This window comes from Peromyscus californicus, unplaced genomic scaffold, assembly GCF_007827085.1.
Source record: "Peromyscus californicus insignis strain IS unplaced genomic scaffold, ASM782708v3 Scaffold_2__1_contigs__length_46816999, whole genome shotgun sequence".
Lineage (NCBI taxonomy): Eukaryota > Metazoa > Chordata > Mammalia > Rodentia > Cricetidae > Peromyscus > Peromyscus californicus.
In genome coordinates, this window is record NW_026294540.1 from 4,406,901 (window position 1) to 4,431,272 (window position 24,372).

General features: G+C 50.0%; 1 protein-coding gene across 2 annotated transcripts in view; it reads left to right on the top strand.

Annotated features, from left to right (window-relative positions):
- Window positions 1-270: 270 nt before the first annotated feature.
- The window catches only part of Myo1h (myosin IH), a 47,146-nt gene continuing 23,044 nt past the window's right edge, over window positions 271-24,372 (top strand). Inside the window, exons 1-14 of one of the 2 annotated variants that reach the window (XM_052755077.1) lie at window positions 271-429; window positions 2,410-2,525; window positions 3,980-4,178; window positions 4,976-5,056; window positions 8,938-9,117; window positions 12,783-12,881; window positions 14,697-14,810; window positions 15,169-15,240; window positions 15,878-15,997; window positions 17,881-17,948; window positions 18,300-18,405; window positions 19,416-19,496; window positions 20,958-21,049; window positions 23,692-23,786. In XM_052755077.1, the coding sequence (XP_052611037.1) occupies window positions 304-429; window positions 2,410-2,525; window positions 3,980-4,178; window positions 4,976-5,056; window positions 8,938-9,117; window positions 12,783-12,881; window positions 14,697-14,810; window positions 15,169-15,240; window positions 15,878-15,997; window positions 17,881-17,948; window positions 18,300-18,405; window positions 19,416-19,496; window positions 20,958-21,049; window positions 23,692-23,786 (1,549 nt within the window). In that variant the 5' untranslated portion in view covers window positions 271-303. The remainder of the gene's footprint in view (window positions 430-2,409; window positions 2,526-3,979; window positions 4,179-4,975; window positions 5,057-8,937; window positions 9,118-12,782; window positions 12,882-14,696; window positions 14,811-15,168; window positions 15,241-15,877; window positions 15,998-17,880; window positions 17,949-18,299; window positions 18,406-19,415; window positions 19,497-20,957; window positions 21,050-23,691; window positions 23,787-24,372) is intronic. The other variant, XM_052755076.1, reaches the window with a different exon arrangement.

Below are 24,372 nucleotides of genomic sequence, written 5' to 3' on the forward strand. Positions count from 1 at the left end.
AGCCCGTGAACGGGGTCAGTCACCTCCCCTTTCCTTTATTTTTCCTCGTAAGTTTTCTTCGAGGCTGTTTGAGGAGCCTGACCTGTCTCTTCCAGTTGTGTGTCATATGCCACCCAGATCCACGTTCGCCCTCCCACCTGCTCTGAAGTCATGAAAACTTCAGCCACCGTCACCTCAGCCCATTGCTGCCCCAGGGTTTAGCGTGTTTCGTGGCAGGCACCAGATTCCCGGTGAGTGGCCTGCTGAGGAATGTCCTGTTCCCCACAGAAAGAAGAAGTGAGGAAGAGACACATCCGTCTGCACATGGAGGGGACGCTCACCGCCCGCGACAAGGTCGGAGTGCAGGACTTCGTGCTGTTGGACGCCTACACCAGCGAATCCGCCTTCCTGGAGAATCTTCGCAAGCGTTTCAGAGAGAACCTCATCTATGTACGTAAGCAGCTGCCTGCACCGTCGGTCCCTCCCTGTGCACAGCCTAGAGGACCTTGAATGACCTCACCACTAGGGACCTGCAGGGGGCGCTCTCCACCCAGCCGGGGAGGCAGGAGTCACACCAACCTCCACCAATTGACATAACTCGAGAATCCAGAAACAGACTAGGGTTTCGGGCAGCCACTGCTCTGCTCTGCCTTCCCTGCTGCTGATTCCTCCTGATGCAACTTCTCTGGGCTGAGCGGCAGGGTGACAGCCCGTGCCTTGATTCCTTGGAAGGGAGTGGTGTCTTTCTGGAGGGATCTCTAGCAGATGGTCCAGAGTAGATGCTGACTCTGATTGGCTCATTTTGGGTCAGGTGCCTGCCATTCAACCAATCCCCGTAGAGAGGGACGGGGATTCGATTGGTCAGGCTGCTTTACAAGCCCACTCTGGGGGTGAGGGGTTAAGTCCCAGCATCCTTGACGCTTGTGGAATCTACTGGAACAAGTAGGGGAATAGATGCCAGGCAGGGAACCTAAGAGATCACCTTTGTACTTACTGTACATCTTCAAGGACCAAGAAAATAGCTTTTTACCAAACCCATCTCAGACAGGTCTTGTCCTGATGGGCATGCTCAGGGACCTGGGCTGGATCTCCAGCAGAAACAACTTGTAGTGTGTGTGTGCACACTATAAAGTGTGTGTATATAATATATATAATATACATACACATATACTATTTCATATATATTATAATTCAATGTGTTGAAACCAAAGTTACTAGAAAAAATATTTCTTAAATGTTTCATCCCCTGACTTTCAGAATGCTCACACTTAATTGTAAAAATGGAAACAAACTTTCTATATAAGCGAAGTGTAAATGATATGGTATGACAGAGTCATCAGGGCTGGACCAAAAGCTGCCGGTTTCAGTGGGCGAACTTCAGGGACAACTTTCTACCCTCAAGGCCACCAATTACACTGATTAAAATAGCGGGAAATTTGTATCAAAATACTCTTTTCTCTTCGGGTCTCCAGTTGACCTTTGTCCTGGAGGTTAGAAAAGTCGTCCGCAATGACTTGAGTGTGTCTGGTGTAGATGTCGGCCCCTCCATGGTGCGAAACCGCAAGTTCGGAGTCTGAAGGTGCCCCACGTATTTTCAAAGGAACCCGAATATTTTTGTTTGGGCATTAAGACCTTAGAGCAGCTCGTTTATTTATGACTGCATCCCAAGGGGCCTTCAGTCGGTGGCTAGATCACAGACATGAGCACTTGGGACGGTCTGAATCTGAGCAGAGCCAACAGCCGAAGTCTGAAGAAGTGCTGGTGATGAGAGGCTTATGTGGGGCGTTAGAGTGCGGGTAAGCAGGCTTGCCCTGCATGTTCAGCCGGGGCTCAGGGAGACGTCTGCAAAGCATTAATTGGGTCCAGGCGCCCATTCAGGGACATCCATTTATGAGAGAGTAGCAGGCTGGTCTTCATGTCATTAGGGGAGAGCATGTCTTCCCCACCCATTGTGTTCAGAACAGAGTGCCGGTTCCTGCAGCGCTCAGGCCTTCTCCCTGACAGTCTCTTTGCCCTTCTCCCAGCTCCCCACATGCACAGACTTTAGCTGCACTGGCTGAGTGCCGTCAGCCCTCCCGTCTGGACCCGTCATCCTGAAGCACACTTCCTGGCCATGACTAGCTCTTTGACCTCCAAGCTTCCACACAGATGTCCACTCCTCAGTGGAATCTTCTGGAAGCCCGCTAGCTAATGCAGCCTCCCTGCGCGTTGCCTTCTGCACACCCCTGAACGATGGATTCACTGATGCTGTCTTGAGTCTGGGCTGCATCTTGTCTGCTCTCACCCCTCCACACACGAGCTCTGGGCCAGCGGAGCACACGCCTCGTTGGATGACATTGTCAATGTGGAGTCCGTGCCTGGGGGCCGGAGTGTGCGGCTCTATTTGTACACAGGACTCCTCACATAGGGTGTGGTCCCTTCTTCCTTCAGACATACATCGGGACGCTGCTCGTGTCCGTGAATCCGTACCAGGAGCTGGGAATCTACACCGCCAGCCAGATGGAACTTTACCAGGGCGTTAATTTCTTTGAACTCCCACCACATGTGTGAGTAGCTTCCCTAGGGTCACATCCGGGCCCAGTTTCCTTTTTTTCCTCCTCATTGCATGTTTTCCCTATCTCTTCCTTCTTCACATCCTCCCATCTGTCTGTCCGTCTGTCCGCCCATCCATCCATCCATCCTCCCACCTCCATGATGGATGTCCCTTAGGTCCTGTGCTCTTTCATGTCAAAGCAGTAGAAAAACGTTAGCAGGTCACATGAGCATCTCAGCCTAAATGGACAGGAGGGGGGGATCTTTGTGGAACTTCAGACCTGTGTGACTAGAGTCATCTTCTTTGGGATGTGGCTGCTGTGGTGCCACCTGCTGGTGTCTGAGAGTTACTGCAGCTAAGGACCCCTTGGGTCTGGGCCGGAGCGATTTCTTGCCTGGTTGCCTGGTCTGCACGCTGTCAACTGCGTCCCTCTGCTCTTGGCCTCTAGGCTAGTTCTCCCCTGGTGTGTCTTGGAGGCTAAACCTCCTCCTAAAACATCTATAGATTTTTCCTCAGCAGCACCGTCAATGGCTCCTCCACTGAGACCCCAGCTCACCAGCTCTCAGGAGAGCTTAAAGTTTGGTTTCCGATTCCAGGAATAAAATGCACATGGTAGTTTAACCTCATGGGCTGACGGTATCAGAGTTTTGAATTTTTGGTTTCCCTGCGTCCCAGGTGTTGAGAAAACAGTATTTTATTGTATTTATGGAGTTATTTAATACTCAGAGAAGATACTGTTTCTACCTGAGGTTAGCAGAATGTCTCACAGGGATGTGATTTAGCATCTGGTTTATTCTCAAAAGAAATGGAAATGGATAAAAATAAATAAACTCGGTGGGGCTCGATGTGTGCTTTATGGTAGACGATGTGTTTGATTCAATCTCTAGAATCAAATTAATTAGACTGCCTCAGCTACTCTTCTGTTGCTGTGGTGAACTGCCATGACAAAGGCAACTTTGGGGAGAAAGGGTCGATTCTGCCTCTCGGTTGAAGGGCAGAGTCCGTCATGGTGGAGAAGCTAAGGAGGCAGGAGTAGGAGACAGCTGGGCACACCGTATCCGCAATCAGGAAGCAGAGAGCAATGAATGCACACTACTGCTGCTCAGTTCTCTGCCCCTAGTCACACAGTCCAAGATCCCAGGCATGGCGTCCGTGGTGGGTGGATCTTCTCCCCTCAATCTCCCACAGACCCCGCCCACCTCCAGGTGATTCTAGATTCGGTATCACGTGGGTAGATTTTGAAACTGTCTCCCTTGCCTTTAACTCCTGTGTCCCTGAAGTTTGTCATCTGGTCCTGTCTGTGCCGGCTCACTCGGGGGATCCTGGCAGAGATGTTTCTGAGGTGGCGCAGTCTGACTGTGGCTGCCTAGAGGCAGGATAGTCGGTCTGTCTGCCCAGTCGTGTGTTAGCGCCAGGGTGACCCCGCAGCATCAGGAACCGGGGTGCTCCCGTCCGCTCCTCCTCTAGCTACGCCATCGCCGACAACGCCTACCGCATGATGTGCTCAGAGCTGAACAATCACTTCATCCTCATCTCTGGAGAGAGCGGGGCTGGGAAGACGGAGGCCTCCAAGAAGATCCTCCAGTACTTCGCGGTGACCTGCCCGATGACTGAGTCACTCCAGATAGCCCGGGACAGGCTGCTGCTTTCCATCCCAATCCTGGAGGTGAGTGACCTTGAGGACCCCCTGAGGGGACTTCCAGGAGGCCCCCCAGGAAAAGGAGTCCTCTGCCTGGGTAGAGCAGTAAAAATTGGCATGTGACGATGGAGAAAAGGGGCTTGAAGGGCACTGTCACAGGGAGTGACATGACCTTGTCACAGGGAGGGACATGTCCTTCAAGTGAAGCCTGCAGGTTTGGATGTAATCCAGCAGGCCTCCGCAAAGCCCTCTGACGAAGAGCCCATCTTCCCAGCTGAGGAATGTGTCTGCTCAGCATCCTGGAGTCTCCAGAGGCCTTGAAGGTTCTATGGGACACATGACAAAAGCCGAAATGACTAGCACTTCCCTCTAATTGAGATCATCTGGGTTGTCATTTTTACCATGACGATGCGCCAACCTGCTGGCTGATGCAGGACAAGTCCCTGTCCCCTGTGCGGCTGCCCCGTCTGTGAGACATGCTCTGCAAAAGGGGTTTGCGACTGGTCCTTGGGTGTGAGAAGGGTGTGGTGACAGGCTGCCAGCCGAGCCTGCAAAGCCGCACATACTGTCCTCAGTGATTTCTAATAGATCTCCTCAGAGATTCTGGGGGGACCCCCTCCCCCCACTTTCCCTGTGTCCAAATACAGCATAAGAATTGGATCCTCTGTAGCTAGTGACTATTTTTTTTTTAGAAGATCAAGTGTGGTTTCCCTCTTTAGCGCCCCCCAGCGCCCTCTATTTTCATAATGAGCATGTTGGTTGGGGGTAGGGACTTGCCAAGCATAGTGATCCAAAGTGACACCGTGTGACATTTGTATTCAAAGGCTTTCGGAAATGCCAAGACACCCCGGAATGACAACTCCAGCAGATTTGGGAAGTATATGGACATACAGTTTGACTTCCAGGTAAGCAGTAATTCCTGCACGGGTTCCTGGGGACCCTTTACCAAGGTAACTTTCGGGAAAAGGGCAGTGGAAAAATTCAGGGTAAGGATAACTTTTAGCAATCTCTCTCTCTCTCTCTCTCTCTCTCTCTCTCTCTCTCTCTCTCTCTCTCTCTCTCTCTGTGTGTGTGTGTGTGTGCGCGCGCGCATATGCTGCAGGTGCATTCATGAACATGTAGCGTGGCACCCACGTGGAGGTCAAAGGACATTTTCAGTGTCCTCAACCTCTGCCTCATTGGAGACGAGGTCTCTTGTTCCACCACTGCATGTCAGGCTAGCTGGCCTGTGAGCTCTTGGGGATCTCTACTTCCCACCTCACTGTAAAAACACTGGGATTGTAGACATGCGCTGAGGACCCAGTCAGGCCCTTACACTGTAGAGCAAACACTTTACCTCTGGGCCATCTCTCCAGCCCCACCTCACTCCCTCCATGATAATTTTAGGACCCCAGTGAGTTACTGTGGTTCTTCATCTTTGTGGACAAGAATCCTATCTGACAATGTGGGGTGTGGGCAGACACATGGATGGCGAGGAGCCCACACACACAGCTGCTGTGATTCACAGGTGAACCCATTAGAAGATGACAGATTGCTCCAAGGATAGGCTCCTGTGTAGCGAGGCTGTTGTCACATGATCCAGAGTACAGCCAAGTGCTATGGCGCACAATCCCAGCACTCAGGAGGCCGAGGCAGGAAGACAGCCATGAATTTGAGGCTAGCCTGGGCTACAGTGTGAAGTATGGGCAGCATTCCACTTGGAGAGGTGTCCCACTGATTGATAAACACATCCACAACAGCCCTGCTCACAATGACAGAAGACTGGGTGCAGCGGCCAGCATGGAGAGGGCTCCTTGTCCACCCACAGAGGAATACTAACGTGGGGTGTGCTTACACAGTGAGGTGACACAGACATACCACAGCTTGGTGTTATACAGGTGGGCCCTGGGGACAGACAGGCTGCCATTTTTTTTTTTTATAAAACAAATGCAAAGTAAACAACACATTGTGCAGGTGTGGGGTCTGCATGAAGGGACATGCAACCTTCTCAGGTAGGGCAGGGTAGGGAATATCTTCCACTCTGGATCAGACAGCCTCAATCAAAACGCTGTCTGTTGTAGCTTGAAGGTAGCCATGAGCAGTATGTGAATGAATGAAAAAATGAATGAATGAATGAGGTGGTGCTACACACGAAATTAAAGTGCATCTGTTGCATGTGAGTACATACTCCCCTTACAGACATACATTCCAAGTGGCAAAGTGACAGGCTGGGGGGCAGCAGGTGTCCGGGGTTGCAGAGTAGCCGTTTAGTCTGGCTACCTCAGGGCCTCCCAGAAATTGGTCCATGAGCTGCTCTGGTAGCATGTACGTAGACTTGGAAAGATATTTCCTGCCTCTGCATGGTTGCAGACTTTTTTTTTAAAAAAAAATCAAAATTAAACATATCCATTGAAAATGTCAGCTCAGTGCATTTTACATATATATCTATCGGTGGGGTGTTACCACTCAGAGCAAGATGTAGAAACTCCCAGCAGCCAGAAGTTGGCCCAACAAGATCTACCAGTCCAGGGTTACCAGGGTGCTAGCTCCTGCAATCACAGCTGCATGCAGCTGATTCTCAAGGCAGGGGACACATGCACCACCATGTGAGTGTGGGGGTCAGAGGACAGCTTGCAGGAGGTGGTTCTCTCCTCCTACCATGTGGGTTCTGGGAATTGAACTCAGACCATCTCGCTTAGTGACAGGTAAGGTTATCTGCTGGCCATCTACAGAGCCATCTCACTGGCCCCATAGTGGTGATTTTGTGACAGGAATATGTGGGGTCTCTCTGTTCTCCATGCTTGACAATATCTATTTCCTTTCCTCTTGAAATCCACACTGTCTTTTTTTTAAATTTATTCATTTATTATGTATACAGTATGCCTGCAGGCCAGAAGAGGGCACCAGATCTCATTACAGATGGTTGTGAGCCACCATGTGGGTGCCGGGAATTGAACTCAGAACCTTTGGAAGAGCAGCCAGTGCTCTTAACCTCTGAGCCATCTCTCCAGCCCCCGCACTGTCTTAATTATTACTTTTGTTGTTGTTGTTTTGTTTTTCGAGACAGGGTTTCTCTGTGTAGCTTTTGGAGCCTGTCCTGGAACTCAGCCTCCCGAGTGCTGGGATTAAAGGTGTGCGCCACCACCACCCGGCCTTAAAGATATTAAAAATAATAATTGTATGGACGCACGCGTGCACACACACACACACACACACACACACACACACACAAAATAATTTTTTTTAAGTGGACAGTTTTGCCTACAGCAAATAGATTTCTCAAATGTATCATGTTGACTAAGGAAAGCCAGGCATAAAATACATAATGCACAATGTAACGCCTTACACTGTATCCCAGACAGGCCTAGAACTTACTACAGAGCCTAGACTGGCTTTAAATCCATTGTGTACCCTCCTGAGTGCTGGGATTGTGCACCACAGCACTTGGCTGTACTCTGGATCATGTGACAAGAGCCTCGCTACACAGGAGCCTATCCTTGGTGCAATCTGTCATTTTCTAATGGGTTCACCTGTGAACCCCAGCAGCCATGTGTGAGGGTTCCTCACCATTCATGTGTCTGCTCACACCCCACATTGTCAGATATGATTCTTGTCCGTGAAGACATAGAACTATGGTAACTCACTGGAGCCTCAAAATTAGTATGGGAGTGAGGTGGAACTGGGGGATGGCTCAGAGGGTAAAATCACTTATCATTTAAGCAGACGAAGTTCAACCCCAGGACCCACGGACTCCTGAAGATGAGAGATCCTCTGACCTCCTTGCCCTCCTGCCATATACACAAATACACAAAAGTGAAAAAATATTTAATTTTTTAAAATCTATGTTTATGTATGTGAGCATGTGCTATGTGTGTGGAGGTGCCCACAGATGCCAGAAGAGGGTGCCGGGTCCCCTGGAGCTGGAGTTATCTGTGCCATCATTGGTGCATGGCCGGGAGGGACTGATTGGAACAAGAGTGAAGTGACAGAAACCTCAGTGCTAGGATTTGAACTCCCTTCTGGAAGAGCTAGAAGTGGGCTGTCTCTCCAACCAACCATGCTTTAAAAAAAAATCTATTTAAAATCACTGAGATTCAGTAGGGACGACGCCATCTTTCCAATGAATGATGCTTTTTATTGACATTAAGTGTTAATAATGATTTTAGAAGACCTTTGACCCTTACCTCACACCATATACAAAAATTAAACAGTGTGGGTTGGCAAGATGAGTTGGTATGTACAAGCACTTGCTACATGAGCCTGATGGCCCAGGCTCGATCCCCAGAACCCACATGGTGGAAGGAGGGAATGATGAAATCCTGAAAGTTATTCTCCGACCTCCACATCTATGCTATAGTACATGTGCATGCGTGCTTGTGCACACATACTAATAAATACAAATGTTAAGTTACCTTAAAATTGGCATGATGGACCATAGTCTGAAACATTAAACTTTAAAACAAGCAGAGAAAGTACCTTCCTGACCTCGGAGTGGGCAAAAACCAGAGCCGAGGAAACGTCAATCACTGACCCAGGGAGATGGTTATTCATTCACATTTTAAGGCTTCTGAGTTGGCCTCGACAGTGCATTCCTGTCATTTTAGCGCTTGGGAGATGAGGCAGGAAACGTGTGAGTTCAGGGCTAGCCTGGACTACCCAGTAAAGTTGAAGCCAGTCTGCTACGGAGACTCCCCCCATCCCACCAATGAAGAAAACCACCCTGAGCTAGACCGCTGCTGTTCATCAGGTCGGCAGTGGGAGGGGACTTGTCCTAGCCACCACCCTGCATTTTTTTTTTGTTTTGAAGGGCATCCCTGTAGGCGGGCATATCATCAGTTACTTGATCGAAAAATCCCGCGTTGTCTATCAAAACCACGGGGAGCGGAATTTCCACATCTTCTACCAGCTGCTGGCAGGTGGGGAAGTGGAGCGCCTCACCTCCCTGGGACTTGAGCAGGACCCCCAGCTGTACAAATACCTCTCTCAGGTTAGAAGGACCAGTGCCTGGCTTTGGTGGCCCTCAGGAGTGGGGGAGGGGGCTGGGGGCGTTTGCTGTTCTGATTGTACTCTCCTGCATGACACCTGTCACAAGCAAGCTAACGCGTCTTCTCTCGAGACTGACAACCATCTCACCTTGGGAAAAGCATACCAATGTCTAATTCCTGGTAGACACGAGACGAGATTTGGTTGAACCGTCTTAGAAACAGAGGGAACACCACCGGGGTAGAGCACTGGCCTCATATGTACGAGGCCCTGGGTTCGAAACTCAGCACCAACTTGGTGAACAGACATGTTGGAGTCAACCTTCGGATGTTTAAATTTGGTCCTTCCAGGGTGGGATGGGGCTGCCAGAGCTGTTATGATGTCACCTCCCATGTTCTGAGGATGCAGCTCAGTGGTCCAGGACCTGCCGAGGATGCACAGGGTCCTGGTTTTCAGTGCCAGCGTCACACACACACACACACACACACACACACACACACTCCCCTTAGATGTGGCACACAGTCAAGGTGAGAGTTGCTGGTGCACATGTGACGGGCACTGTCCTCTCCCTCTGCCCCATCCACCAATCTGAAAAGAACTCTCTACAGCTCCCCACCTTCCACTGCGAGAGCGCTCTGCTGCAAAGTGAAGAGAGCTCAGGCCGGCCCTGGGAGCGGGCCTGGGAGCTAGCGCTGTTCAGAGTTTAACTCGGATGCATTACTTTTTCTGCAGCCTGTGCCTGGGTTCCGAGATTCCCAGCTGTGTGAAGCATTTGATGCGGCTAGCACCTTTCTTTGCCCAAAGCTTTTTTTTTTTTTCTCCTTTCCTTCTCACTGGGCCTGGCTTTGCACTGAGGCGGCCATGCAGAATGCAGGTGAGGGAGAAAGCAAAGCTTTCGTAAAATGAGGACCGGCGTTGCGTAGAAGCCTTAGGAGAAGAGCAGGAATGTCTTGGAAAAGCAAAGCCAGATGGAAAGAAGTTTCCTAACACCTATGTTTGATAAGCCCACAGCTGGTTCTCAGAACACAGCGTCTGATTTGGGTTTGTTTTGCATTTCCTTTTAAGGACCTGGTTTTCGCAGGGTAGCCACACATCTGTGTCATCATTGGTGCATGGCCAGGAGGGACTGATTGGAACAAGAGTGAAGTGACAGAAACCTCAGTCACTTCCCCAAACATGTGTCTTCCCTTTGAGAATTGTATCTCTCTCTTGGAGACACACAGACACAGAGACAAACACATACACACACAGCACTTTATTTTTATAGATTTTTTTTCCCTGGCTCTACTGCTTTAATCAGACCCATATGGCCCACTGGCTTTGCCAGCATGTGTGTGTTTTGTATTTTTTTAAATCCGTTTCCTGGTGCCCCACAATGTCGGGGACACGGTCAGCAGTTTGCACTGCTCTAAACAAGCTGTGTGACTCAAAGGGACAGATCTGCAAACGCTTTGCCTGCAGAGGGCAGGAGAAGATGTCTTGTGGGAAGGGACAGCTGCTCAGGTTCCATGGAGATCCATTCGAGGACCCCTCATGGGTGGCAACATCCAAGGATGCTCAAGTCTCGTGTAAGATGCCCAAGTGTTTGCATATGACTTACGCATCCTCCCATGTATACTGAGGTGTCTCCAGGTCCTTTGCATGACCAAATACAATACAAATGCTGCTATAGGAAGTTATGGGGGCTGGAGAGAGGGCTCAGTCAGAAAAGTGCCACACAAGCGTGAGGACCTCAGTTTGAATCCCTGGCATCCACGTCAAAAGTGAGGAGGCAGAGATGAGAGGGGACCTTTGAGACTTACTTCCAGTCAGGCTAACTGAAGGGGGCTCCTGCACAGCAGAGGTTTCCTCCCAGACCCCAGATTAGGCACAAACCACACCCAAACACCTGTTCTCACAGAAAGACCCTTTATTAAGCGGGGGAGAGGAGTCAACGTGGCTGCTTTCTGACTCAGAGCTTGCAGGTGTAATTTTTAAGAAGAGAAAAAGGGGAGGTCTGTGTTGGGATGGACTAGGGTGCAGTGGTAGAGGAGACAGAGGGTGGGGGAGAAGGGGAAGGGGGCAGGGATATTTGTCTCGGAGGGCTGGGGGTCAGACAGAGGACTGCCTCTGGATAGAGAAGAGACAGATGTGGCCCACTGGCAAATGGTGGTTTATAAAGGTAAAGGAGGAAACCCCCAGTTAGGATGAGGTGTTTAATTTTAATTGGGCATGTTAATTAGGTGAGCCAAAGGGGTCTTCTGATTGCTGGACTTCAATACTTTGGTAGCTGGACCTTGGTAGTCAGCCTCAGGAGGAGGAAGTGGCCAAATAAGGGAATGGACCTTGGTGGCTAGCTTTAGGAAAGTAGTCTAATGTTTTAGCAAGGCAGAGGGAATGGGGGAGAAGGACAAGGCCTGCCAGAGCCACATGCTAGTGTCCCTTCACTAACCAAATCAGTGAGGGCCAGGATCAGTGAGACACCCTGTCTCAAAAAATAAGATGGAGGGTGATCAAGAAAGATACCCATCATTGACCTCTGACCTCCATGCCCAGACATGAAGCCATGTGCACACACAAACACATGTCCACAGGCACACTAAGTAAACACTGTCACACTGTAAACCATTTAGGGGAATAACAACAAGAGAAGTCTGCACATGCTCACTGCAACATAACTTATCTGAATATTTTTGGTTGAACGTGAGGACACAGAACTCACAGACATGGAATTCTGTTTTCTAAAACTGAATTTTTTTTCTGGCTGATTCTCTGGTGAATGCTGTGTACAATACAGACATATTTTGAGATGATAAGGTAACCAGCAAACTGGGAACACCTTGTACCCCCAATGCAAAATAATTTTTAAAATGTCTAGGCTGTTGCCTCTTTAAATTGCCACGTTGCTGAGCCAGCAACGTGTCTTGAGGGGTAAAGCCACTTGCCTCAAAGTCTGGTGACCTGAGTTCTGTCCCCAGATCCCACATGGCGGAGGAACGGACCCAATTCTGATCTGCACACATACACCCAGGCATGCGTGTGCCCACACACACACACATCATACACACACACACAATAAATAAATACGTGTAATGAAAACTGTGACATTGGCGGGTCTGTTATTTAAAAGGCAACATTCAGAGCTGATTGAGAAGTCTGATCTCATCTCTGCCACCAAGCACTGAATGTTGTCTGTCAGTCTGTAAAGTGTACATCCTCCCCTCCTTCAGTGAGGCTGCCCCCAGTCTAACTCTACAGTGAGGTGGGTTTTTTTTTTTTTTTTTTTTTTTTTTTTTTTTTTTTTTTTTTTTTTTTTTTTTTTTTGCTGAACAGGGCCATCATCCAAATTTAAGCACTTTTTTTTTTTTTTGCATGCTTCAGCCAATCCCTTTTAGACAAACACCTTCCAATTAGCACAAAGGAAACGTGTTTTAAAACAGGTCCTGAAAATACAGTCCACTAGCTTTGGAAGTTTCTCAGGACAGGGACTTTTAAAGATAAAATGCCAAATAAAACTGAAAAGAAGCTGCCGCCAGCCAATGACCTCTGTGAGGTGGTTTAAAACCTCTACGGTTTGGGACGTTACAGAAGTGGGTTCTGCGGGATCAGAAAACCACTTCACGTTAGGAACCGGTGTGTGCATGTTCAACTGTCCTTAAAATGGCACTAACGGATCCAACTGTGTCATAGGGTCATTGTGCCCGAGAGTCACCTATCAACGACAGGAATGACTGGAAAACTGTGTCCAATGCCTTTTCTGTCATCGACTTTACGGAAGCTGACCTTGAGGTAAAGGCCCTGGGCTTCTGTCTGGGTGGGAACTGCCCTGTGTTCTTGGGGTTTTGGTCACTGCAGGACCACTGGACTCAGCAAAGAAAGGCATGAGACAGGGCTGGAGGAACTGATAAGCATGTCCCAGATATGGCTGGGGATGGTGCAGTCGGTAGGTAAAGACCTGGGATATGGCTGGGGATGGTGCAGTCGGCAGAGTGCTTTATCCCCAGAACCCGCATCAAAACCCGGGTGTAGGAGCTGGAGAGATGGCTCAGCAGTTAAGAACACTGTGGCTCTCGCAACATCACCCATGTCGTGTGGCTGGGGAACCACTCATAATTCCAGGTCCAGCGGACCCAGTGCTAAATAATAAATCTTTTTTTTTAAGATGTATTTTATGTGTTTGAGTGTTTTGCCTGCATGCATGTCGGTACGTTCCATACGTGCCTGGTGCCCACTGAGGCCAAAAGAGAGCGGGAGATCCCCTGGATCTGGAGTTACAGATGCTTGAGAGACATCATGTGGGTGCTGGGAAAAGAACCCAGATCCTCTGCAAGAGCAACAAGTACTCAGAGCCACCATGCCACCTCTCCAGCCCCTAAAAAAAGAAGGCCATGTGTTATGGCGCACACCTGTGATCCCAGCAGTGATGGGGGAGAGGAAGGGGGTCCCTGGGCTTACTGGCCAGCCAGCCTGGCTCCTATGGTACGTTCCAGATCAGTGAGACACTGGTAAACATAAATAAACCAATAAAAAGTGGACATGATGCCTGTGAGCTCACACCTGTTCCACGCACACAAACACACCCATGTGTACACGTATGGACATGCCCACAGGTGAACCTGCATAGGGTAAAATATAGGACATATTGTAATGCAAGCACTTTGAGATAGTGAAGAGTATTTAATGTAAATCTGCCTCACGTATTAAACAATTTAAAAGATCAGTCATACCCTGGTCAAATAAAAAAATGGGCATTTTGCCTCTTTCCTGTCAGCTTGAATTTCTCCAGTGTAGAGGGAGGTGACATGGTCCCTCCTCCAGGTTAAGTCCAGTCTCGACTTAGATCCACTGGGCTTGCACATTTATTCTTTATTTACTCTTCAATTTTGAAACAAATTGCATCATGGGTAAACACTGAATAGAATTTTGTCTTTTGATGTTCTGTTCTGATTATAAATCTGTTCATCTTTCAAGGACCAAAATGCAGTTTTATAAAATGATAATATTTGAGACACACTGTTTGAAAACTGAATGGCTTACCTGTGAGACTGATTGGTTTGTTTTGAGACAGGGTCTTGCTACGTAGCCCAGGCTAGCTTGGAAATAGTGACCCCCTGCCTCAGCCTCCCAAGTGCTGTAGTTACATGCATACACTTCCCCTGCTAGCTGGGAGTTTGTTGTTTTATAAACTGATTTTTAAAAAGAGTGTTTTGTTTTGATTTTTGTATACAGGATTTCTTGGTGTAGTAGCCCTGGCTATTCTGGCCTTGTAGACCAGGCTAGCCTCAAACTCACAGGGATCCACCTGCCTCTGCCTCCCCAGTGCTGGGATTAAAGGTGTGCGCCATCACACCTGGCTTACAAACTGCTTTTATAAAATGCTTATGTATTTATATTTTGTGCTGGGGTCTGAGAGAGGCTCTCCTCCAGCCCTCATTCTTCATTAAGATAATTAATACCGGAAGTGACCAGGGCACATTCCTAGGGAGGAGGCGGCTGGCTCTGTGAACTGGGCAGGGATTCAGGGTAGGAGACGTCTCAATGCCATTTGTCAGGGAGGTGCTGCTGACCCCTCTGTCGCTGTCCCCTGCCTGCCTACATATCTAGAACCTCTTTGGGATCATTGCCAGCGTCCTACACCTGGGCAACATCTGTTTCAAGGAGGACAAGCAAGGCTGTGCCAGCGTTCCGGACACTCATGAAATCAAGTGGATTGCCAAGGTGACCTTCCTTTCCTGAAGAGCAGTGGAGTGGGGAGCCCGGCCCCAGGTGCCCACAGCAGCCCACATGGCCAGCACCACATTCTTTTGCTGGTGCCAGTTAGGAGGGTTAGAGCGACCACTGAACTTGCTTCTGTTTCTTTTGGTTTTGAGATAAGATCTCATTACACAGCCTAGGCTGGCCCTGAGCTGGTATCATCCTGTCTCGGGCCCCCTGAGATGACAGGGGTGCAGCACATAGCGGGTTCAGTGAGGCCCCTTCCTCCCTAAAGCACAGTGACGAGGGTGGGGGACAGTGGACCTGGAGGGGACACAGGCTCTTCATAGTCACCAAGGGACGACCGAATTCTTTCCTGCAGCTCCTGGGGGTCTGCCCGGTGGTTCTCCTGGAAGCTCTCACCCACAGGAAGATTGAAGCCAAAACAGAGGAGGTGAAAATGGCACTGGGGAGATCTCTGTCCCCCACCCATGACTGCCTGACTCAGATGGTAGTGCTCTGGTGTCTGCTGTGGGTAACAAACCCCCAAACCCAGCCTACCAGGCCTGGAGTGGTTCTTCTCTTGCTGGGGTCCCAGCCCCATCTCCCCACCCCCATTCCTCCACCCCCCATTAATCATCCCCACCTCCCACCCCTCGTCCCTCTTCCCCACCCCTTCCCGCTACACTGCCACACCAGCTCATGCTTTGTACATGGTGCTCCTTCACGGGGCCTTTGCACATGCTGTTCCCTCTGCTGGAATGCCCTTCCCTGTTCTTCATCCTCTAGCCCCCAGAGCCCTGAATCACGGCCCCTTCCCTGATCACGTGCCTCGACCTCACCTTTCTCCTTGTGGCACCTGTCACTCCGCCTGCCCCATGGCTTTCCTTGGTGTGATTCTTGGTGTGTTTGGTCAGCGCTCCCAACTCTACACCAAGCTGAGCCCGCAAACACTGGGACAGCAGGGCTGTGTCTGGGTCCCGGTCTCCTAACTTGTATTCTTTGCTCAGTCACCATCGAAGACTAGCGTGACCACTGAGGGGCGGGGCTTGTCCTGTCTGTAACACGGCGTACCTTGCCCTTCCTTCCAGGTGATATGCCCACTGACGGTAGAACTCTCCGTTTACGCTAGAGATGCCATGGCGAAGGCCGTTTACGGACGGACGTTTACTTGGCTGGTCAATAAAATCAATTCCTCCCTAGTCAACAAGGTGGGTCAACACGGGTGGCATGTCTTGGTCTCACCAAAGTGCTGATGTCTTACCGTTCCCATAGTGAAGTGGCTGTGAAGGGTGAAGCGTAAGCTCCTCATGGGCAGGGGTAACATCGTATTGGGTCTTCCAGTGCCTGCACACAGTAGGCCAACAGGCGTACGTACCACATACTTTGGCAGTCCTTCACAAAGTCTAGCATCCATAGCACCTGTGGTACACCCGATGGCTATGCGTGCCCACAGAAGCTTCATAAAGACATAGAATTTTAATATGTCTAAGAACATGCAGTGGATCCCCAAACTCCTACTTAGGTTAAGTTCCCTTTTTAAGTGGAATCAGGTAAGATGGGAGTTTATCTAAAGCCAGACATTGAGGCATGACTCTAAGCCTAGGGTGGAGAATACAGACCGGGGAGGCAGCATATCTTAGTCCACTCAGACAGAAGCGCCCACTGTGTCCAGCTAAAAATAATAAGTGGTGCTAGATAGCTCAGCAGTTAAGAATGCTGCTGTTTTTAGCAGAGGACACAAGTTCAGTTCCAGCATCCACAATGGTCGGCACACAACCACCTGTAATTCCAGTTCCAGGGGACCCAGATGACCAGTTCTGGCCTCCGTGTGTGCCTGAATACATGTGGCACATGTGCACGTGTACATGCACACATACACATAAATTAAATAAATCAAATTAATAATAACAAGCACATTCTCTGTTGCTCCACGAGCTGGACAATGGAAAAGTGTAGACATTTACTTAGCTCAGGGTTGGAGGCTGGGGGGTTGAGAGCACGATGCTGCATCTGGTGTCGTCTCCTCCCCTGACGTGGCGGAGGACATCCCGTAGGGAGGCACGATTTGCTGGTGAGCCTCTTCATCTTGGGGCCCCTCCTCAGGATCTTGTCCTCCAAGTACCGATAACATGCATCGCAAGATATTTCTGACACGTAGACTTTGGGGGAGAAACACGGAACCCAGAGCCTCATTGTGGGGTGTCCGCCCCCATGCCTGTATAAAATGGCATCCATGTGGCTGTCCCCTCTCGCCCAGGCAAGCACTTCCTTGGCGGTTTGCAGGTCACTTTTCATTGTTGGTTTTGGATCCCAATGCCCGCTTGGGAGGCTGGAGAGACATGAAGCCATGATGTGAAGCAGTAAGACATGTGTTGCTGACCTAGACAAGCCACAGGCAGGTCCGGCTGAGGAGCCAGCTGACAGGCCCCAGAGGTTACCCTGTGAGCAGCTGCTGAAGAAAGAGGCAGGAGGAGCCGTGAGCTTTGTCGCTGAGTCCCAACCTCAGGGACAACAACATGGCTTCAAGTATTACAAAATGACAAACCTAGCTGAATCAGTCTGTTTTCCATTACTCTGTTGAGGAGGAGGACGAGGAGTACCACATGGCAAGAGAGGAGACGCTCTATGCGTCTGCTCTGGTGTCTCTCTCTCTTCCTGGGGAGTCAGCAGCAGCGGGTCACGGGGGCTCTACTCTGATGTTCTTATCTAGCTGATGACCCCCTAAAGCTCTCCCCCTACCTCCAAACTCTACAGTCAAGTTTAGTTTCCTCTTAAAGCTTCACTGTGGGGATTAAGTTTCAACACAAGAGCCTTTAGGTAAGGGCTAGAAGGATGGCTCAGTGGTTCAAAGCACTTGCTACTCTTGCAGAGGACCTGTTGGGTTCCCAGGACCCACATCAGGCAGCTCACAGCCGACTGTAACTCTAGCTCCAGGGGATCCAACACCCTCTTCTGGCCTCTGTGGACACCCGCAAACAGGTGGCAGACACACACACTAAAAATAAACGTTTAAATGAAGTTTTGGAAGTTACACGGGATGGCCCACGCCGCAGTACTAGCAGCTAAAGGCATGCATTTTTTTTCCCACTAGGATTTTACCCAAAAGACTGTGATTGGGTTGCTGGACATCTACGGTTTCGAAGTCTTTGACAAGAACGGGTGAGTTGCCGCTGCCTGCCTGCTGTGTTTTCCTCTTTGTGGTTTTAGTCAGCGTCTACGCCATGGTTAAGGAGCTGGAATTAGTTTTCCTGACCCTAGAACTACAGTCCTCAATCCACACACTACGCAAGTGCTCCACCCACAGGCCGCATCCCTGGCCACTCCAACGCTGTCCCGGAAGCAGAACCACAAACCACCTGACCCTGTTCCCACCTGTTCCATCGTTTATTAGTGGACCGCTCTGTAGACAGGAGCTGTGTGTACTCACCAAGAGGTGGTCTGGCTGTGCCTGGCCTAGCTGCACGGTCGGTGCATGTTTCGTTGCATGATCGAAATCCCCTGCGTCTCTAGTTTTGAACAGTTCTGTATAAACTACTGCAACGAGAAACTGCAGCAGCTGCTGATAGAGAGGACGCTGAAGGCCGAGCAGGCCGAGTATGAATCCGAAGGCATCGAGGTGAGCATTGGATGTGTTTCTGAATTTGAGTGTGTGGCTCAGAGAGGAGGGAGGGAGGGAGGGAGGGACGGACGGACAGACAGGAGGGCACAGGGCTGGCAGTAGCCCCCCCCCCCCACAGGGCTTTGAACACACTGGTGAGGTGTTCTAGCCCCAGTTCCACCCCGACCCCTCCTCATTCATTTGGGAAGTGTTATCTCACTGGGTAGTTCCTGGATTGAGGACTTTAATTCTTCCCTAGGAAGATACTTGGGATATTTAGAAAGTATCATTTAAGGATTTTTTTTTTTTTTTTTTTTTTTTTTTTTTTTTTTTTTTGGTTTTTCGAGACAGGGTTTCTCTGTGTAGCTTTGCGCCTTTCCTGGGACTCGCTCTGTAGCCCAGACTGGCCTCGAACTCACAGAGATCCGCCTGCCTCTGCCTCCCGAGTGCTGGGATGAAAGGCGTGCGCCACCACCGCCCGGCTCATTGAAGGATTTTTAACTTTTGGTTTTGTGTGTGCGTCGGCATGATGTGTGTGTAGATGCACATGCCAGGACACAGGACAACTTCCCGGAGTCGGTTCTTTCCTCCACCTTTACACGGGTCCCAGGGTTCGAATTCAGGGCGTCAGGCTTGTGTGGCAAACCCCTTTACCTGCTGAGCCATCTCGCCAGCCCCCAAAGCACCATTTTTAAAGATTTTAAGTTATGTGAGTGTGTGTGTCTGGGTGGGTACGGGCACCTCAGCACAGGTGCCCGTGGGGGCCAGAAAAGGGGGCAGGCGCCCTAGAGCCAGTTACAGGCAGTCATAAGCCACAGAATGTGCATACTGGGAACTGAACTTGAGTCCTCTGTGAGAGCTGTGAATGTTCTTAACTGCCAAGCCGTCTCTCCAGCCCCCCAAAATGCAATTCTTCAGGTTGGATAGGAAAACCAGGTTTTGAGAAAGTATTTGGAAAATCCCTGTCAAACCAATGTGCTCGATGCCCCTGTGCATGCTGGGAGAGCTCTTCCCTCTCGTCCTTTTAGTGGGAGCCTGTTCAGTACTTCAACAACAAGATCATCTGTGATTTGGTCGAAGAGAGACACAGAGGGATCATGTCTATTCTGGTGAGAAAACAATGGCCCAGTTCCTTCACTGGTGTGGGAGCCAGCAGAGGTTTCCTAGTGAGATCTGAGCTTGCTTTACCCAGTAGGGCTGCATTAGGGGATGGCTGGACCACGTGCATGGTCACCAGGTGTCTGGGATGGTCTGCACTGGGCTGTGCTGGGGGGAGGTCTTTTGCTCCACCCCTTGGCATTCCTTTAAAAGCCTTTTAGTAGGGACAGAAGGGGCCGTGGGTTTTGACCCAGGCCCTCCCGAGGCTATTCTGTGTTTCTCTTCATTGTCTAGGTATCTCTATCTAAATATTACCCTGGTCATAAAAGTGGAGGCTGGTTCCCTCCACATGCTGGGTGTCTGCCACAGATGGACACATGTTCCCAGGGCTAGAAAGGGGTAGAGGAAGTCCCGTGTATCCCCAGCAACTAAGGCGGATTGCCGTGGGTTTGAGGCCAGCCTGGACTACATACTAAGTTCCCAAACAGCCTAGGCTACAGAATGGGATGTCTCAAAGTGTGTGTGTGTGTGTGTGTGTGTGTGTGTACACACAGGCGAGTGTTTACGATGGGCAGTGAGGTAGTATCACTGCTGAGGAACCACACACACAGGGACCGAGAAAGGCGCTAGTTCAGGCTCAGCCGCTTTCACTCCATGAGGCCTCCACATGGTGCGTGCGGTTCTTCTTGACCCTTGACGATCTGTTCAGAGTGTTTACGTAAGCTGCCACGGCAACCGCGAGTGTCTTCGGGAAGTCCAAAGCTATGGCCAGAGCAAGACATGGTGGGGCCTGCCTGCCATCTCAGCATTCCAGAATCATGAGCTTGAGGCCAGCCTGAGCTACATATTAAGACACTAACTAAGGGATGAGGGAGGAAGAAGGGACAGAAAAATGAGTCAGACTGGGGTGTGGTGGTACATAACCTGTCATTCCAACACTCAGGAGGCTGAGGCAGGCAGATGATGAGTTTGAGACCACTTCAAGCTAAATGTCGAGATCCCAACTAGAGGCAAGGGAGAAGAGAAAGAGAGGAGAAGGAAGGGGGAGGGAGGGAGGAAGGAAGGAAGGAGGGAAGGAAGGAAAAGACACAGGTTGGAGCCTGTGCTGGTGGTGCGCATACGCTCTCAGCCCTGGGAGGGCTAAAGCAGGAGTTGGAGGCAGCCTGGATACACAGCAAAGCCCTGCCTGGAAAGGAAAGGCTAGTAGGGAGATGGGGAAGGAAACTGGACAAGCCAGATGCAGGAGAGTCACTGTGTGATATTTCCAGTCTCTCTGGGGCGGAGGCTCCCTCAGCCAGTCCCAGGGTCCAAGCACACGTGATGGGAGGCCCTTCCTCGTAGAGGTGCACCTGGTCTCATGCGAGGTGACAGGAATTTAATCTAGAACCTTCAACCACTGCTGGAGACAACGTACTTAGCTTTTAGCTGGCATATGCCACGGTGTGCAGCTGAGGTGTCTTTTGCTTTGAAAGGATGAAGAATGCATCCGTCCAGGTCCCGCTACAGACTTGAGTTTCCTGGAGAAGCTGGAAGAGAAAGTGGGCAAGCATGCACACTTCCAAACGTGCGTACTTCATCTGGGGGGCTGGCCCGCGGGGAGGAGGCTATGGCGTCTGTCTTGGACCTGTGTCCAAGTACAAGTACTTGGGGGCTGTAGAGAAGGCTCGGTGGGTGAGAACATTTGCTGGGAAAGCGTGAGGACCTGAGTTTGGATCCCAGCACCCACATGAAAAGCTGGGCATGGCTGCACTCATCCGGAACCCCAGGGCTGAGGCGGAGGGACAATTGCCGCAGCCTGCTGGCTGCCAGCCTACCTAAAAGAATAAGGAGTAGGGTGACAGAGAAGGACGGCAGTGTCTGTCCTCCTCAGGTCTCTTTGTGCTGACCATGTACATATGTTTACCCACACCGCACACACGCATACACACAGCACAGTGACCCCATATACAAAAGTAGCATCCCGAAAGCTGGCTCGTGTGCCAGCATGCCCTTGTTAGTAGAAATCGGACTGACGGGAACTCCAAGTAGAGCGTCTGTCTCGCTTTGTTCGGCGATGGTTACATTTCATGTGTGGTGCAGGTGTGAGATGGTCCTTCTGAACAATTTAGGGACAGTAGGGACAGCCAGATGCAGGGATACAGCCCTGCCATCCCAGTGCTCGGGAGGCTGAGACAGGGAATCGGGAGTTCAGGCCAGCCTGGGCCACACTGAAGGACCTTAAAATGGAGAAACAAATGAGAAAAACCTGGGGATGGGGCTGTAGCTCAACCCAGCATGTGCAGTGCCCCAGGCTTCATTCTAGTTCTGGCAAAATAAAAATGAAAAATGATTTGTGTCTAAAATAGTGTGAATGTGCAGCAGGGAGTGTGTGTGTGTGTGCGCGTGCGTGTGCGCGCGCACACACACATGCATGCATACATATGCATGCACATACATGTAGGAGTTATGGGCGGTTGTGAGCCATCCTATGTAGGTGCTGGGAACCTCTGAGTCGTCTCTACAGCCCCTGGATGTTAACATTATTAATACGTAAGCCCCATGCCGATCAAAAGCATTCACAATGGCTCAGAAAGGAAATTCAAACTCTAACTTAGTCTTTGAGACAAATAAGAGAAAAATGTAAGCAGGGTCTAGAACCAGGAGTAGGCATTCTCTTAAACCCAAACTTGGGAGGCAGAGGTAGGAGGATCTCTGAGTTCGAGGCCAGCTTGGTCTACATAACAAGTTCCTGGTCAGTCAGAGACCTGGATTCATTCCCCAGCACCAACAAACAAAAGAAAACAAAACAAAAACCCGGCTTCGAGTCCTTGTCCCAGCGTGGCCGCTGACTGAGTGGACGAGCAACGTCTTCTGCATGGGAGTCTCACTGCTACAAAGTGGGGTCTCACCACACCTACCCAGCAGCTCTGTGAGTGTCCACAGAAGTTGTCATCCGCAGGAAACCTGTCAGACCCCAGAGACACGTGGATGAAGCTGTATATGCAAATGAAGTGAGCGTGGCCAACGGACTGAGCACAGTCACAAACAGCCTCTCACCGGGACTAGGGTCCGTCCATTAGACGAGGCTGACTGGCCTGTGAGCTCCGGGGACCAGCTTGCCTCCAGCTCCCCAGGGCTGAGGTTACAGGTTCACGCCATCAACCTTGGCCTTTTTTTTTAAACCCTGGGTTCTAAAAAATCAAATTCGGGTCTCATGCTTGTACAGCAAGCATTTTGCCAAATGAACTATTTACCATACCTTTTGAAAGTATATGTATTAGTTTACTTATTTGCGTGAGTGAGAATGCCCGTGAACACACTTACCACATTGTGTGGAGGTCAGGGGACAACTTGGGGAAGTCAGTTCTCTCTTTCCACTAGGCGGGTCTCTGGGTTCGAACTACGGTCATCAGACTTGGTGGCAAGCACCTTTACCCACCGAACCATCTCACTGGATTCCCCTCCTCCTCCTCTTCCTTCTTCCATATTTTTGAGACAGGGTCTCACTATGTAGCCTTGGCTGGCCTGTAGCTTACTATGCTGACCAGGCTGGCCTCAAACTCACAAAGATCCTCCTGCCTCCTGAGTACTGGGATTAAAGTCATGTGCTACCACACCCAACCTCTTTATTATTTTTATTATTATTATTATTATTATTTCTTTTAAAAAAAATGGGGCTAAAAAGATAAAGAGCACTTGTTGCTCTTCCAGGGGGCTCAGATTTGGTTCCTAACACTCACATGGTGACTCACATCTGTCTCTAACTCCAGTTCCAGGCCAGCCAACGCCGTCTTCTGGCCTGAGCAGGCACCAGGCACAAATGTGGTGCACGGACATACATGCAGGCGCAACACCCATCAACACAAAATTAAAAAATAACCCCAACCCCCTGCATTGTTGTTGAGGGAGCCCAAGTCTTCGTGCTTGCCGGGCAAGCGTTCTACAGAGTCAGGCCCCCAGCGCCAGGTTACTTTATTTAAATAGCAAAACTTGAATGTCTCTCACAGGCATGTTTTTCTTCCTCACTAGTTTAGGTGTGAAGGGAGGCTCTAAGTGTGGGAACTGATACACAGCCAGACACAGGGAGCGAGGCTCACTGGGAGCCTCCATGGAGTCAGCTTCAATGCTGACGGCAATGTCCCTGAGCAGCTGGCCCAGGACGTACGTCTCTGTCATTCTTGCCGCAGAGGTGGAGAAAGGGTCCAGTGGCTTGTTTGTGTCTTGCAGCAGGAAGCTGGCTGGTCCAAAGGGCTGGAAGAGGATTGGCTGGCTGGAGTTCCGCCTCCTGCACTACGCGGGGGAGGTCACCTACAGCACCAAAGGTGAGTGGAGGAGGTTGTGAGTCACAGCCACAGGGGTGCACGCCGGTCACCAGGTCCTCCAAGGAAACACTATCCGTGGCCACCCCAAAGTTCCTTAGTGTTGTGTTCAAGCATGCCACATGAAAGGCTTTTCTTGTTTTGTTTATTATTTTAGATATAACCACCAATTTTTAAAAACTAAGTATTCATACACCATGTAGTTCATCCATTAATGTGTGCAACTTGAGGGTTTTAGTGTATTTAGAGTTGTGTAACTGTACACTCAATTTCCTTTTGGACACACTACCCTTTCCCATGCCCTCTACCCCTCCCCCACAGTACTAGAGAATTAAGTAAGTAATATACTTTCTAACTCCACAGCCTTCCTGTCATGGACTGGAGAATCACCCATGTGGTCTTTGGGAGTCTGCCTTCCCTCATTTAGTATAATGTTTCAAGGTTCTTCCATGTTGCCATTCTTTTTCACTGCTGAGTAATATTCCTTTCTCTGGATAAGCCTGTCTATGTTCATCTTTTGGTAAAGTGTTCAGGGTGCTTATCCTTCCAGCCATGGTGAAAACTGACAGTCGGAACTGTCATTGCCTGT